The following is a 17,142-nucleotide window of genomic DNA, read 5'->3' as shown; positions in this document are numbered from 1 at the left end:
CTCAGGGAAGAATAGGATGTGGCTGCGGTGCTGAGGAGATCACACCCTGGAGAATAAGACAAATGTGTATGCAAGTAAAGAATAACACAATCTGATGAGTGCTAAATGGTAAAAGCAAAAGAAACAAACCACTGGGGAACCAAAGGAGAGACTAAGGCTGCCTTCAGGGCAAGAGTCATAGTTTACAAAAATCCAGCTTCTTGAACATTAATTCTCTCCAGATAAACTGTTCCATTGGGCTATGGGGTGTGGTAGAGGGGTCCTTGGTGTGTGCCAGCCTGAGTCCTTCTCAGACATGGGCATGCCACCTGGGCAGGTGCACAGAGCCTTGAGCTCAGAAGAACTCTGAGGTTGCTTTAAGGCTGCTGTGCCACCTTGAAAGACTTACTATTGTTTGGACAAGGACCAGCTCCCCCCATTTTCATGTTGCAATGGCTTCTGCAAATTACACAGCTGATCCTGGTGCCCGGTAGCCCATGTCTTGCGGAACTTTTTAAAATCAGACCCTGGCACCTAACTGCCATTCTGTTCTGTAGATAAAAGTTAAATGTGTGAAGAGGATGTGGGTTCTCTCCTCAAGCCCCAGGAAGTGTGTAGGCGAGTTGTGAAAACAGAACTTCTTAGGGTTCATGGCAGTTGGGTGGCCACAAGGCAGAGTGTATGTCATGTTGTTTTGACTTATCCCCCATAGCAAGTCTTTCAGGGAGTGATGTGGTGCATCAAAGGGCGAGGAGACAGGAGCACTGGCAGGTAGGTCGGACTGGGGAAAGTCCTGCTGCCCCTCTTGCTGCTTGCATTGTTGGTGAGAATCTTGGGCTTGCTGAGGAAAGGCCTAGGGCTCACCCATGCATGAGATGCAGCTTTGGTTACCTCCAGACCCTCTGACTGTGGTCTGAGGCAGGTGGCTGGGAAGACAAGGAGCCTGGAGGTGTGGGTGATAGCACTTCTGATTAGAAGCTGGACTACCTTCATAAAGCTACAAAACCTTTCTGAGTCTCAGTGGCTCCATCCATAGAATGGAAATAATAACCATAAAGTTTGTTCTACCTAAGTAGTGACCAGCAAATCATACAATAGAAGTGGAATGTCTTGTAGCCATTAAGGCACCATGCATGTCAGTTGTTTCTGGAGTTGATGATGACAATGACTCTCATCTTCATCATTTGCTTCATCATCATCCTCATAACTGGTACATGCCTTTGAAGGCTTCCTAGGCCACCCCCATGATGGCCCGGGGTGGGGGTGGGGGGTAGCAGGACCATACTGAAGAATGTATAAAGGGCCATTATTAAGGGCTAATTCAAGTAAAGCCCAGAGAGATAGTTTTAGGTACCACTCCACTTATGGACTTTAAGCTTAAGACTTTAGGTTTTAAAAGAGAATCTCCATATTAAACTACCTCAATATTTATTTTTCTAGGTGCTGTAATATAATGTAAGTGCTGTATTAAAATGTAGGTGCAGGGTATATATAATATACTAATGACATAATATATATTATATATTAGTTTATATGTTTTATATTTGTGTATTATGTTAATTATATATAATAACATATAATACAAGAGTAATATAATCCATAAAATCCAGTAATATAATATAAATGTCAACATTATATTAACATTGGAAGAGACCTAAGGAAAACCCATCTTCAGAGAGAACTTGTAGCACAAAAATGTCTTAAGGACTTAACACATAATGTACTAGGCAAGTCTATGACCAAACCAGTTCTCTGCCATTTTTTAGGAATTTCATAATTGCTTAGGAAATAAGATACACACACATACACATAACTCTTCTTTGAAAAATGAGGTAGTAAATGGTAAATTCATGTAATGGTAGAGACAGTAGTTACAGTACAAATACGAAGAAAGGAGAGATCACTTTGAACTATAGTTGTTAAGGGAAACTTCTTAAAGAAAGTAGAATTTGAGGAGGACTTTGAAAAAGTGAATAGGATTTTACTGAAGAGAAATGGAAAGGATGAGTGTCTCAGGTCCTCAGGTCCTGAGTAAAAATTTAGAAGCAGGAGAACATGCGATGTGGGTTGAATAAATATAGATTTGCATAATGGAGTAGAAAAAGATGAGGAGATACAAATCTGGTTTAGGTCTGAGACAGCCTTGAGTTTTAGATCTACATTACAGGCAGAGGGGAGCTATTGAAGTTCTTGAGGATGAAGATTAAAATGATATTTTAGAGTCATAGTAATATAGTAATGTTGTGTAGGAAGAATAAAAAAAGAAACTGGGCTTGAGAGACCATTTTGGAAGCTTCTGTAGGCATCTGGGCATGAACCAGAGGATGATAAGATGAATGGAATGGAAGTGCTGAATTTGAGACACAGTGTAAAGAAAGAGAGGGAGTAAGGAGGAACCTGATAGAATTCAGTTGTTCAACAATATATTTTGAGCATCTACTTTGTGTCAGTGAAAACTGATAGATACTGGAAAACTGGCTAAGATTATGCTGAAAAAAAAAAGTCCAAAGGAGAAAATAGGTTTAGTGTTAGAAATATTGAATTTGAGGGGTGCCTAGGTGGCTCAGCTGGTTAGGGGTCCAACTTGTGATTTGGGGCTCAGGTCGTGATTTCAGGGTTGTAAGATTGAGCCCCACATCAGGATTTGTGCTGGGCACAGAGCCTGCTTAAGATTTCCTTTCTCCTCTCCCTCTCCAATGTAAAAAAAGAAATACTGAATTTAAGATTATGTTGGACCATCCTGATAAGTAGTTGGAATGATGGAAGATAAGGAAAGAGAATGGTCTGAAAATATTGCTTGGGCGTTGCAGCAAAATCTGTCGGTTATTTTCCAATGTTTGTTCTCTCCTTTATTCTTGGTAAGAGAATGCCTAATTTTTAGCAAGGCATATGGTCACCCAGGATAAAGACTACATTGTCCAGCTCTTTGCTAGCTAACTTTGGTTATGTGACTAGATTCAGGTCAAGGGGATGAAAGCAAAAGTGTTGCATATGACTACTGTGTCTTTAAGAAGAGGGTACTTTGCTTTCTTCGTTTCTTTCTTGCTTCTTGAAGGCTGAAATGCTACGACAGCTGGATCTCAGACACACATTTTGGATCAAGAAGAGGAAGCCAATACTGAAATGGTGGAACCGAAAGACAGAAAAAAGTATGTATCCCTCACTGCCTTGTTAACTATCCAATCAATGGAACTGCCGACTCCAGACTTCTTCACACGGGACGAGTTCTTCTTTTTCTTCTTTAGGCTATTCTCATTTTTGAGAACTGTCACTTGCCTTTGAACTGAAATCCAAGTAGATTATGAATCCTCCCTCAGCAGAGAGGAGGTGATGGAGGGAGAGGGGAGTTATTCAGGAAGCTTAAGGCTAAAGTCCAAGGCTTCTTTGTGAACAGTCACAGGGAGGCGTTATTAAAAGAAACGAAATAGAACAAGTGGCAAGAGAGGCGCCAGTCGTGGACAGTATCATGGGACCCAAGATGAGAAAGAGTCTCGGGAAGGAGGTTGTCAAAGATGTTTAGTGATTCCCAGTGTTCAAGTGGAATAAAGACTGAAAATGGACCCTAGGTTTGTCCATTAGGCGGTTATTGATGGCCCATGAGAATATGGTGCAATTGAGATGATTTCAGTGGAGGCCAGAGTCTAGAGGATTGAGAATAGAATAAGTGCTAAGTAAGTGGAAACTCCTGACAGTGAAAGAAAGGGGATGAAATAGAATGGTAGCTAGAGAAGCAGATAAAACTAATTTATTTGATTTTTGCCTTAAAACAGAAGAGATTGCCTGCATATCTATGGACAATTAATTTATGACAGAGAAACCAAGGACATCTAATGGGGAAAGGACAGTCTCTTCAAAAAATAGTTCTAGAAAAACTGGATAGCCACATGCCAAAGAGTGAAACTAGGCTGTTATTTCATACTGTAAACAAAGATGAACTCAAAATGGATTGACGACTTGAATGTAAGACCTGAAACCATAAAACTCATGGAAGAAAACATAGGTGGCAAGTTCCATGACATTAATCTGAGTGATGTATTTGTAGATCAACACTAAAGAGAAAGGAAACAAAAGGAAAAATAAACAAGTGGGACAACATCAAATTAAAAAGCTTCTGCACAGTGAAAGAAACCATCACAAAACAAAAAGGGAACACACTGAATGGGAGAAGAATTTACAAATCATATATCTGATAAGGAGTTGGTATCTGGTATATACAAAAGAACTCATACAACTCAACAATGAAAAAACAGATGACCTGACTAAAAATGGTCAGAAGATCTTATTTTCCAAAGAAGACATATAAATGGCCATAAACACATGAAAAGATGTTCAATATCACTAATCAGCAGGAAAAAGTAAAACAAAAGCACAATAAGATATCATTTTATGGATGCCTGGGTGGCTCAGTTGGTTGGACGACTGCCTTTGGCTCAGGTCATGATCCCAGAGTCCCGGGATCGAGTCCCGCATTGGGGTCCCAGCTCCATTGGGAGTCTGCTTCTCCCTCTGACCTTCTCCTTGCTCATGCTCTCTCTCACTGTCTCTCTCTCAAATAAATAAATAAAATCTTTTTTAAAAAAAGATATCATTTGGGGCACCTGGGTGGCCCAGTGGGTTAGGCCGCTGCCTTCGGCTCAGGTCATGATCCCAGGTCTTGGGTTCGAGCCCCGCGTTGGGCTTTCTGCTCAGCAGGGAGCCTGCTTCCTCCTCTCTCTCTGCCTGCCTCTCTGCCTACTTGTGATTTCTCTCTGTCAAATAAATAAATAAAAATCTTTTAAAAAAAAGATATCATTTTATACCTGTTAGAACAGCTATTATCAAAAAGGCAATCATAAGTGTTGAAGAAGAAGTGAAGAAAAGGGAACCCTCTTAAACCGCTGGTGGGAATGTAAATTGGTGCAGTCACTATTGAAAACAGTATGGAGAATCCTCAAAAAATTAAGATTAGAACTACCATATGCTCCAGCTATTGTGAGTAATTAACTGAAGAATATGAAAACACTAGTTCAAAAAGGTATATATATCCCTATGTTCATTGCAACATTATTTACAATAGCCAAGATAGGGAAATAATCTAATTGTTCATCAATAGATGAATGGATAAGTGGACATTGTACACACACACACACACACACACACACACACACTGGAATATATATATAATGGAGTATTTATAATATAGTATATATAATGGAATACTATTCAGCCATAAAGAAGAATGAAATCTTGTCATTTGCAGCAGATGGGCCTTGAGGGTATTATGCTGAGTGAAATACATCAGAGAAAGACAAATACTGTATGATTTCACTCATATCTGGAATACAAACAGACAAACAAACACTACAAAAACAAACTCATAAATACAGAGAACAGATTGATGGTTACCAGAAGGGGTTAGAGGGTGGGTGGGCAAAATAGGTGAAGGTCAACCATATGGTGATATACAGTAACTAGACTTTTGTTGGCAATCACTTTGTAGGGTATACAGATGTCAAATAATAGTGTTGTACACCTGCAACTTAAATACTGTTATATACCAGTTTTACCTGAGAGAGAGAGGAAAGAGGTTAGTTGGGGTAGGTGGTAGGGAAGAAGACCATGTAGAAATTTCCCTGATCAGCCCTACTCTAGGTTAGTTGCTCTTACTCATGAGATCTCTGGAACTCTGTTTTTCCTTCATGGTACTTGCAATTATGTGGTGGTCATGAACCCATGTGTCTGTTTCCAGACACTGTGAGTGACTTGAGTCCAGGGACTATACCTTTCAATCCCCAGACCCAGAACAGTGCAGGAACACAGACCACTAATGCTTGTCATGCAACAAAAGATGGAGGCAGGCAGTGGAAGGCATAGGTTTTCAATCAGAAGATGTTCATGCCTTGTCTGAGGTGGAAGGGGAAAATGAGATGATGAGCAAAAGGACAGAGTATTTTTAGGTGTTGTTGGGGCTGGGGATAGAAGAAAGGCTGCTTGCTGAGGTGAGGCAACACAGGTTTGAGCCAGGTGGGCTCAAGTTCAACCCCTGACATTTACTGAGGTCCTTGTCTTACTTTACTACAAGATGGGATGTAATAATACCCACCCCACAGGAATGTTTGAGGGCATCTCAAGGGGCTTAATACACAACGGACATCTTGGAGTAGAGGGGATGAAATAGAAAACAGTCGTGCTTGATGACCTGTATCTCCTCAGTAATGCAGAAGGTGAAGCTCTGCTAAGAGTGAAGGGATGAGTGTGGGACGAGGTAGGAAGCGGAAGGTTGAGGAGCACATGTGTTGAACCCAGGTATATTTGAATCTAGTTGTGCTATTTTGAGAAAATTATTGAAATTCTCTGATTCTCAGGTTCCTCACCTCTCAAATGCAGATAATAATTAAAATTTAATTATGAGGCTGTGTAGTTAACACAACACCTGGCACATATACATGGTAGTCCTTGTTATTATTTTGATGCATGTAAAAATTTTGAGGAAATGCTACTGTAAGGAACATCCTAGGGAGTCAACAAGATATTGACTAAGGGGAAGAAGAGGTTGAGGAAGACGTGACCCACTTTTACCACATCTCCCAGTGACTGTGATTTCCCGACTACATATACCGGACCAGAGAAGGGAGGGGTGATAAAGACAACACTAGAGGAGAAGTAAAGGCAAGAAAGAGCTGGAACCCCAGGGTGTGGGTTTGGGTTCACTTAGTGAAGAAGAACCTGACTGCATGAGCTTGAGACCTTAGGAAAGTTAGCAACCTCTCTGTGCTCAGTTTTATCAGTTTTAAAATGAAGTTAATAGTGGCACTTACCTCATAGACGTATTATGAGAGTTAAAGGCGTTAATATTTATAAATTTCTTAGAACGATGCCTGGCGTATACTAGGCACTTGTACGTGTGTGCTATATAAAACAAGACCCATGGTTAGAGAGTTGAAAATAATACCCCAGTCAGCTCTGGGAAAAAAGGAGAGTCAGAGCACTGGAGTCCAGAGCAGGGAGCTGGAACAGAGCAGAGATGAGGAAGAATGTGTTGCTAATTACAGCCACCTGACCACTCCCCTCCCCCAGCTTCCTTAGGATCCTTCAAGTAAGCGTTTCTTGTGCTTGTACTAGCTAACCATTCCTCCTCTCCTTCCACCCACTGCTTCCTAGATCAGTAAGTTGGGGGAGAACCTCCCCAAATACGGCAGGCACGGAAGGGTGGATGGAGATGATTGCATCCTGCACTCCTTGGGGTAGAATGGGTTATGGCACGTTATACTGAGTGAAAGGGAGTTAAGAGCAAAGAGGAAGCAAAGACTTGAGCAGCCAGTTTTGTGTCGTTCTCCATGAGGGTGGAAAGTCCTTTGTCATGAGTTTTTAAGAAAAGGAACCTACCACCCCACACAACAGTACACTATTATCTACTAGATTTTTCTGCCTTCTTTTTTTTTTCCCCTAAAGATTTATTTATTTATTTGGAGGAGAGGGGCAGAGATAGAGAGACAATCCTGAAGCAGATTCCCCACTGAGTGCAGAGCACAGTGTGGGGCTCCATCCCAGGACCCTGAGCCGAAATCAACAGTTGGCTATTTAACCGACTCAGCCACCAAGGCGCCCCAACTTTTATCATGGTTTTTGAGATCTGAGTTGACTTGAATCTGGTTTCTTCAAAACAAAAAGAAACACACAATTTCTCAAAACCAAGATGGAATCCTGGCCATCCACTGTTCTATCACTATTTCCTTTTATTGTTGTATAATCAAGAATTGAGTATAACAAAGAAAATATGGGTACATAGCACCACCAACATCAGTCTCCCAACCGATTGCTCATACCTATTTCTTTTCCAGCTTCCACACAGGTGAGCTTAGTAACCCCAAACTTGCAGGTTCATTCCTCTCCAAGTTTCAAGACAAGAAAGATTTGATACAGGAAACACTTGAACAGCCTATGTTCACCACTGAAACTTGAAGCCCCTTTGAAGGCATGCTGTCCACTTGGTCAGTCACCTTGCTGACCTCCAGAGAAGCTTCAGTGCACCAAGCTGACAAGGTGTGTCTCTCCTGCCTCCTACAAGTCTTGTGTTAGCACACTGATGCTCCTTCCTACCCTCTATTTGGAAACTGGATTTTTGAGCTAATGTCTTGATATCCAGTTTCCCCCATACATAATATATTTTTCCATTTCTATAACTGGGCTTCTGCTTTTGAGATCTTTCTGAATATCTGTGGTAATAGTCTTCTCAAACCTCTTTCTAGAACAAAGGCTTTATCTTTATCTCAAAGGCTCCTCTTTACAAAGACTTTGGACTAGTGGCAAATTGGATCTCACCAGGACCCTTCCAGCCATGAAATCCTGTGTCTAATGCCCAGGAGGATGGTCAGGACTTACCTATCCATGGACAGATATCCACGTGGGCCTACTCACCTCTTGGACTTCTGATTATCAACTTCCGGAATGCTTCTACTGCGCTACACATTCAACAGGACACCAAGACCTTGTTGATATTGGACCTTTGCTTATTTTGAAGAAGCTAATTCAAGTCAACCCACATCATATCGATATGATGGGGTACTTGAACTATATCTGGATATGCTCCTTTTCTTGGATATTCTGCTTTGGGGGCCACTTAAACTTCTATTATTGGCAAAGACCTGCCCACGAGTCCCATTCTCTATCTGAATAATCCTGTCTTTATGGGAATAAATAAATAAATAAATAATAAATCCAGTGACAAATCTCAAAATATGATCACGATTGATAGCAGGGGCAGTATTTTTATTCCATTTCAGCATCAAAGACAGCAAAGGCAAAGGCAGCTTTGTTCAGTGGTTAAGTCTAAAGGCATTGGCATTCAAATCTTATTTCCTCCACTTTTTGGCTAATCGACCTCTAGTTTTCTGTGTTTCATCTGTTAAACTGGGGTCTTGATAGTATCTCATACGATATTGTGAGGAGTAAGGTAAATAATAAATATGACTACTTAGAGTAATGCCAAACATGTCATCATCACTTCATAAATGGTTAGTTATTACCATTATTGCTGGGGGAGAGGAAACAGGAACCAGGTGAAGGGTTGAAGAAACCGAAGCAAGAAAAGCATAGAGAAAAGGAAGAATTAAAAGAGTGTGATAAAGAACATATAGAATGGGCATGGAACAAAAGTGGTGGATTCTTCCGTCTTCCACCCTAGAGGGTGGGTGGCTAGGCCCTTGCAGAGGCAGTCAGAATCATAATCACAAGTCAGGATAAGAAAGCAGAATTTGGAGTGTATGACTGTGAGTCTTGGTTCTTTGAGAAAACTTTTCCAATGTGGAAGAGTCATGAGTTTGAGTACCCAGACTTCTCTTATCTCAGTGATTTCAGAGGAATTCTATTGGATATGTCACTTGCAAATATCTTCTCGCATTCAGTTGGTTGTCATTTAGTTTTATGGACTCTTTCCTTCACTGTGCAGAAGCCTTTTATTCTGATGTAGTCCCAATAGTTTATTTTGTTTTTTGTTGCCTATGTCTCAGGAGACACATCTAAAAAAATGTTGGTAGGGCCAATGTTATAGACAAATTATTGCCTCTGCTCTCTTCTAGGGTTTCTATGGTTTCATGTCTCGCTTTTAGGTCTTTGACCCATTTTGAGTTTATTTTTGTGTATGGTGTAAGAAAATGGTCCAGTTTCATTGTTTTGCACAAAGCTGTCCAGTTTCCCCAACACCATTTGTTGAAGAAACAGTCTTTTTCCCATTGCATATTCTTGCCTCTTTTGTTGAAGATTAATTGGCCATATAACCCTGGGTTTATTTCTGGGTGCTCTATTATGTTCCACTGATCTATGTGTCTATTTTTGTGCCAGTGCCATACTGTTTTGATCACTATAGCTTTGTAGTATAACTTGAAGTCTGGGATTGGGATGTCTCCAGTTTTCTTTTTCTTTTTCAAGACTGCTTTGTTTATTTGGGGTCTTTTGTGGTTCCATACAGATTTTAGGATCATTTGTTCTAGTTTGGTGGAAAAAATGCTGTTGGTATTTTAATAGGAATCGCGTTAGATCTGCATGTGCTAGCACTCTGCAGAGCATCAAGAAACTGAAAACCTAATGAGAGGAGGGCAGGAAGGGTGGAGCAGAAAGAGCTCTACCCTTGGGATCAGAGGAACCCACATGCCTTTCCAGCCATACAAATATCAGGTTGTGAAACTTCAGGTGAATTGTTTAACTTGAGTCTTAGTTTATACTTTTTCTGGGTATAATAGGATTAATATTATCTATTTTTGCTTACTTCAGTGGCCTTAGTGTGGCTCACATGAGAATATAGGCACAAAAATGGCAGAACGCTTTGCAAATTAAGTGGTATCAAGTGTCACCCTCCAGCCCTTCTCTGGACGACTCAGGACAGCCTTAGATTTTCACTTAGCTTCTGTCCAACTCTCTTCCCCGTCTATTTGCATTTTCGTCTGTCATGTCAGGGTGGTTAGCACAAGATCCAAAAAGTTGTCATGCCTAGTTGGTGCAATCTCCATGAACCTCAAATTAAAGGAGTCACAGTCATGTGACTTAATTAGTCACAGTCATGTGACTTAATTAGTCACATGTGATTATTAATTAAATAGTCAAGTCAAATAGTAACTATTAATTAGTCAAATTAAATAGTCCAATTAATGAATTAATGAGATTTAATTAATTAAATAGTCACATGTGACTATTAATTAAATAGTCAAGGGAACCAGAGAGACAAAGGTGTATTGATTCTACCTTTTTAGGAAATCCCAACCCACTAGATTCTCTGTGTTCTAACACATTCCGGGAATTTGCTGGTGAGTTTTTCAGAATGGGTAGGAGAGACTATAAGTAGATTTAGAAATGCCAAGCATAGCAGTGCCTGGGTGGCTCAATCAGTTAAGTGTCTGCTTTTGACTCTGGTCATGATCTTGGGGCTCTGGGATCGAGCCCCACATCAGGCTCCGTGCTCAGTGGGGAGACTGCTTCTCCCTTCCCCTCTGCCTGCTACTCCCCCTGCTTGTGCGCTCTCTGTGTCTGTCAAGTGAATAAATAAAACCTTAAAAAAACCCAAGTATAAATAAATAAATAAAATCTTTAAAAAAAGGAAATGTCAAGCATAGTCAATTTTTATATAGAGAATATAATTGTTTGGATTTAATGAGAAACTGCAAAGACAAACCCCTCCTAGATCTGTGTTGATGTTATACAGTTTTCTTTGTACTAACAACAACCAATATCCATGTGTCCTTATAGTTTACTGTTCAACTCTAAGAAAAACAAAATTTCAAGTTCATTTCTTTTTTGAGAGCTAACTTACTTATAAAATGGAGATAACAGTCTCTTCCTCATTTACTTTGGAGAGTTTCTGAAGAATAGAAGCAGAGTAATAACTCTGAATGTGCTTTGAAAATAAAGGGGGCTTAGAGAGATGAAGATCTTACAATGATAATTATAGGTAAGCATTACTCTAACCTGATAGAGTAATGAAATATAATTTGGAAGGGCGTATCCCTGTCAAAAACTATATGCCCAAATCTAAAGCCAAAAAGAAATGATTTTAAGTTATTCATAGTTTTAGATGATATGTTCTTTTGCTGGGCTTTCTGGGTGGGCCTCCCAAGTGCGGACTATCCTGGACAGGGTTTGCAGACTGGGCACAGACAAAATTCAGAAACAAACTCAAAAGCTGAAAAACAGTTAGGTTTGGATCCTGTCTCTCCCCAGACCGTTGAACACTTTTTGAGACCTAGGGTGTACTGGTTAAAGTACATGAAGAGGGCACTTCAATGTCTTCCTTATGGGCAATTTCTAAATCTTAACAGGAAACTAGGAGAGCATCGACAAGGGTCAGAACTCACAGGTTTGCAGGCAAAGGAGCAAGATCCACAGGTAGCGCTGAGCCATGTCCTTCTAGACTGTAATCCTGGGTGAACAAGAAGACGTTCCTCCAACAAAAAGCCCGTTGCAAGTAAGCTTCCCTGCTCAGTTTATAGCAACCACTAAGAAAGGAAGTGTGAGCGAGCCGATTGGAGAAACATTGGTCTATGTATTACGATGATAATTTTTTCCTATTATATAATACAAAATGGTCAGCATTAATTAATTATTTATTCGGGAACTATTTGTTGAATGCATCCTGCACACCAAGCACTCGTCTGCAAATGGACAATAGACAGAGCAACAGGACAACTCATCCCTCTCCTTTCATGGAGCTCATGTTCTTGCTTTTAATTTAATTGCAATTAAATAGGCAATTCCCATATGTCTGCTAAGTGTTGCAAGAAAGAAAAATACTGGGAACTGGGAGGGCAGCAGGGGACCCTAACCCAGGCAAGGAGAACGTGGGGAAGCCTTTCTGAAGGAACTGACAGCCCAGCTGAGACAGACTTGAAGAGCAAGTTAGCATCATTAGGTGAAAGGTGGGGGGATAGGGAATAGGAAGAATGTGTTGACACAAGACGCACCCGATAAACGGCAGCGACTCACATTACGGAATTACAGTTATATGATTATATTACGCAGAATTCTACCATACATAATTGTATTATGTGATTATATTGATTATATAAATTGCATATTATGGGTATGCGTATGCTACATAACATAATGAATACAATTATATTATGATTAAACTACATGTAATACAGGAACGTTCTCTAGAAGAGGCCTGCACTCCCTGTTAGAAGAATGACAGGGGCCTTGTATGGGTGGGGGGGGGGGGGTGTCAGAGGTGTTGTGAATAAATATTTGGGCCCATAAGCCAAGCAGTTTAAATTTGGTGGTGTTATATTTTTAATCTGGCACCAAAATCAAAAGCAACAAAAACAAAAACAAATGGGACCACATTAAACTAAAAAGCTTCTGTGTAGCAAAGGAAACCATCAGCAAAATGTAAAAGCAACTGATTGAATGGAGAAAATATTTACAAATTATTCATCTGATAAGGTGGTAATATCCAAAATATATAAAGAACTCATACAACTCCATAGCAAAAAAAAAATCAATTAAAAAATGGGCAGAAGATCTGAATGGACCTTTTTCTAAAGAAGACATACAGATGGCCAACAGGTACATGAAAAGATGCTCAACATCATTAGCCATTAGGGAAATCAAATTAGAGCCACAATGAGGTACTTCTACACATCCTTTAAAATAGATAAAACTAAAAAGACTCACTGGGCTGGTTACTTTTATATGTCAACTTGACCAAGCCGAAGAATATCCAGATAGTTGGTAAAACATTATTTCTGAATGTGTTGTGAGGGTGTTTCTAGAAGAGGTTAGCATTTGAATTGGTGCACTGAGTAAATCAAAGGAAGGTTGAGTTGGGTCTCTGTGCCTGACTGCCCAGGCTGAGACATCAGTCTTTGCCCTTTGCCTGAGAATTACACCATCTATGCTCTGGGTTCTCAGACCTTTGAACTCTGACTGGAAGTCACACCACCAGCCCTCCAGGTCCTCCGGCTTTCAGACGGCAGACTGTAGGACTTTGAGCCTCCATCAACATCATGAGCCAATTCTTATAATAAACCTGATTCTAGTACCCAGGGAAATATCCAATTGGTTCTGTTTCTTGGGAAAAACCTGGGTCCCTGTAGCAAATGTTGGCAAGGTTGTGGAGGAACTGGAACTCTTACACACTGCTGGTATACATGTTCTTAAAATGATTTCTGTAGACTGAATGTTTGTGGCTCTCTAAAATTCGTATGTTGAAACCTAACCCTCAATGTGATGGTATCAAGGGGTGGGGGCTTTGGAAAGTGGTTTGATCATGAGAATGGAGCCTTCCTGAATGGGATTAATGCCCTTATAAAAAGGGTGCCGAGGGGCACCTGGGTGGCTCAGTGGGTTAAGCTTCTGCCTTCAGCTCAGGTCATGATCTCAGGGTCCTGGGATCGAGCCCAGCATCGGGCTCTCTGCTTAGTGGGGAGCCTGCTTCCCCCTCTCTCTCTGCCTGTCTCTCTGCCTACTTGTGATCTCTGTCAAATAAATAAAAATCTTTAAAAAATAAAAAAAATAAAGGGTGCAGAGACCCTCTTCCTCCTTCCACCATCTGAAGACACAGCATGAAGACAGCCATCTACAAACCAGGAACTGGGTCATCCTGGCACTGAATCTGCTGGCACCATGACCTTGCACTTTCTAACCTCCAGAATCATGACAGATAAATTTCTGTTGCTTATAAGCCACTTGGCTTACAGTCTTTTGTCATAGCAAGCCTGAATGGACTAAGATAATATTACAAACACTTTAGAAACCAGTGACAATTTCTTAACAAGTTTAACTTTACCTACCACATAATTCAGCTCTTCTACTTCTAGACATTTACTAAAAAGAAATGACAGGATGTGTCCATACAAAGACTTACACCCGGATATTCGTCGCAACTTTATCTGTTATAGCCAAAAACTAGAAAAAACCCAAAAGCAATCAACAGGTGAATGGATAAACGAATGGTGTTATACTGATACAAGAGAAGACCACTCAGTAGTGAAACAGAGTGGTCTATTAACACACATGCTGGCATGCGGGAATCGGGAATCGCAGTGTAACCATGCCAAGTAAAAGAAGCCAGATACAAAGTATACTCTGAGTTCCAGCTAGAAAAAAATTTTAGAAAATGCAAACTAGGGGCACCTGGGTGGCTCAGTGGGTTAAGTCGCTGCCTTCAACTCAGGTCATGATCTCAGGGTCCTGGGATCGAGTCCCGCATCGGGCTCTCTGCTCAGCAGGGACCCTGCTTCCTCCTCTCTCTCTGCCTGCCTCTCTGTCTACTTGTGATCTCTCTCTGTCAAATAAATAAATAAAATCTTAAAAAAAAAAAAAGAAAATGCAAACTAATCTATAGGGACAGAAAGCACATCAAATTTACCTGGTTGGGGGACAGGCGAGTAGGATCACAAAAGGCACAAAATAACTTTTAGCAGTGATGGATGTGCTCATTATTTTGGGTACAGTAGTTGTTTTGTAGTATATAGATACATAAATATATATATACATATTTTAAAATATGTATATAAATATGAATATATTTTAAAATATACATACACACATTTAAGCCATTTAAGCATATTTTGGAGTTCCCTACACATGTTTTCTTGAGCAGAGAGCGCTCTGGGAACCTGAAACTCAATTTACACTGTGTTCAATTTTGGTTGCAAGTTTGCGGATTGACTGAATATCCCCAAATGTCAGACTCTCAATATTACTGTTAGACATTTTATGTAATTGGTGTCACCTGTCCTTGGAAAGTGGTGGATCACTAGTGTGTCATCTAGTGAGTCCTAGTCCTTGAGCTTCTATCAACCAGTCGATACACCTGATGCCAGCAAGCCTCCAACATAATTCCTGAATTTCCTTTTCACGTGAGCTCTGTGCACTAAGCACATTGTAGGTGTGGTTTGAGTGAGAGCGCGCATAATGATAAAAGGGAGCTACAATCAGCTTAAAGGACGTAGTGTTCATAAAACTTTCAGGCACCTAACAGCATAGCATTTACATTCACGAAACAAAAATTGCTTGAAACACAATTAGAATTTGCCAGAAGGATGGCCATGTTTCTTTTTATTCAAATTGACCTGGCCCCTTGACATTTTCATGATGAGGCCCGTGGGCCGGCTCACTGTAGTGTGTCCTTCTGATTTCTTCTTGGTGGAGCATTACACCCACAAACAGGTCCACCAGAAGCCACTTTTCCTATGGCTTCGTTCCTTCTCTCGCCAATATGTCATAATGCCTTAATTGACTGGCCTACATCTGGAAACCAATCCATTCTATTAGTGATTACACATTACATTTTAAGAAACATATACAAGTCCGTATTTTTCTACCAGTAATAAGAATTAACTAGTACTGATATCCCTACCTCCTAACAAAGTGAATCAGCATTTACTTCTCTCAGTAGGCTGGAATGATCACATGGTGTACTCTATGGGTCAATTCCTTGTTCTCCTCTTTCTAGAATAATCACATAATTTATCATCCAAACCAAAGGATGTTTGAGATTTAAAAGGGTACTTACCTAATTAATACTATTTGGTTTTCTGAAATAATAATATATGGGATGACAAATTGATTTTTATTATAATGGTGAACTGGAAAAAGAGTTTCATAAAACATTTTCAAAAAATTTTGTCTACAAATAGACATAAAGTTATGTCTAAATATTGGACATAATTTTAGTGAAAAATAAAATAACTGCTACATCACATACTTGATTGGCCAAGAAAATCAGCTAATACCAAGTGCTATTGAGGAATGGGGAAAGGAGGAGCTCCAATGTACTGTCAGCAGGAGTATAAATTTTGCAGAACAATTGCATACATTTAGAGAGTTGAATATTTGCATAAATATTTGCATAGATATTTACATAAATTATGCCTCTCTTCCCCCCCCCCCCCTAGTCTCAGGTCGGAAGCGTGACTGCAGTAAACGTAAATCTGTTATCTTGGTTCAATTTTTTTTTTTTTTTTTTAAATTCTGAGCTGCAGGGTCTTATCTTTGGCTGGAAACGTTCTACTTCATTTCCATTGTTACTTCCGACTTCTTGCGTAAAGTAAACCTGCTCTCCTCCTTCCCGAAGCCAGAGTTCGAAGCGCGTCCTAGCTGCTTCCTGAGCATCTAGGAATGCTAGAATGTCAGCTCTCCTCAGCCGGTCGGTGCGGAGCTGAGGAGAGTCCAGCCGCGGCTTCCGTGAGCCTGGACTCAGCCCTGCGAGCGCCGACCGGGAAGCGGTGCTGGGGATGCTGGCGCGGGGTGGACCGTATTGCTCCATCTCCCTCTAGCGGCTGCCGCCCGGAACGCGTCACAAAACCCTCTCTGGCTCTTGGGCTGCTCTTAGGGGGCTGGTTCTGATGATGTCCACCCAGATTCCATTCCGGTTGGAGGTAGGGTTTGGGCATCAGTGTGTGTGTGTGTTTTTTTAAAGGTACCCTGGAAACTCTACTATTTATATCACCTTGGGAATATTGGCATATATACAGCTCTCTTCTCTCGGGGAGAGAGGCTCCCAACTTTGGTGACTTGGGGACACAGAGCTAACCCTTGCCCACACCCTAAGAAAGGGACAGCGTCACAGCTCATCAGACCCAATCAGCCACCCGCTGGGTTTCACAGCTGCAGAGACACCAGGCAGTGGGACGTGTCTTGCCATATTGCCATCTTAGGAAACTTCTAGGTAACACAAGACAAAAGGGCAAA

The 17,142-nt window shown here is 40.8% G+C and overlaps 1 protein-coding gene and 2 long non-coding RNA genes across 5 annotated transcripts in view; 2 read left to right on the top strand and 1 right to left on the bottom strand.

The window, feature by feature from the left end:
* The window catches only part of CD84 (CD84 molecule), a 29,997-nt gene extending 18,027 nt beyond the window's left edge, over nucleotides 1-11,970 (bottom strand). For all 3 annotated transcript variants that reach the window (XM_047704982.1, XM_047704981.1, XM_047704983.1), the window contains exon 1: nucleotides 11,802-11,970. In XM_047704982.1, the coding sequence (XP_047560938.1) occupies nucleotides 11,802-11,847 (46 nt within the window). In that variant the 5' untranslated portion in view covers nucleotides 11,848-11,970. The remainder of the gene's footprint in view (nucleotides 1-11,801) is intronic.
* LOC125085986 (uncharacterized) lies at nucleotides 618-4,127 on the top strand. Its single transcript, XR_007123067.1, has 3 exons — nucleotides 618-750; nucleotides 3,035-3,128; nucleotides 3,750-4,127. It is a non-coding gene; the product is annotated as an uncharacterized LOC125085986 (long non-coding RNA).
* On the top strand, nucleotides 4,888-7,401 carry LOC125085987 (uncharacterized). The gene is made up of 2 exons (XR_007123068.1): nucleotides 4,888-4,993; nucleotides 6,172-7,401. It is a non-coding gene; the product is annotated as an uncharacterized LOC125085987 (long non-coding RNA).
* Nucleotides 11,971-17,142: the final 5,172 nt, after the last annotated feature.

The sequence above is a fragment of the Lutra lutra genome, chromosome 15, assembly GCF_902655055.1.
Source record: "Lutra lutra chromosome 15, mLutLut1.2, whole genome shotgun sequence".
Taxonomy (NCBI): Eukaryota; Metazoa; Chordata; class Mammalia; order Carnivora; family Mustelidae; genus Lutra; species Lutra lutra.
Note: the sequence above shows the minus strand (reverse complement) of the source record. Positions and strands in the feature narration are given on the sequence as shown.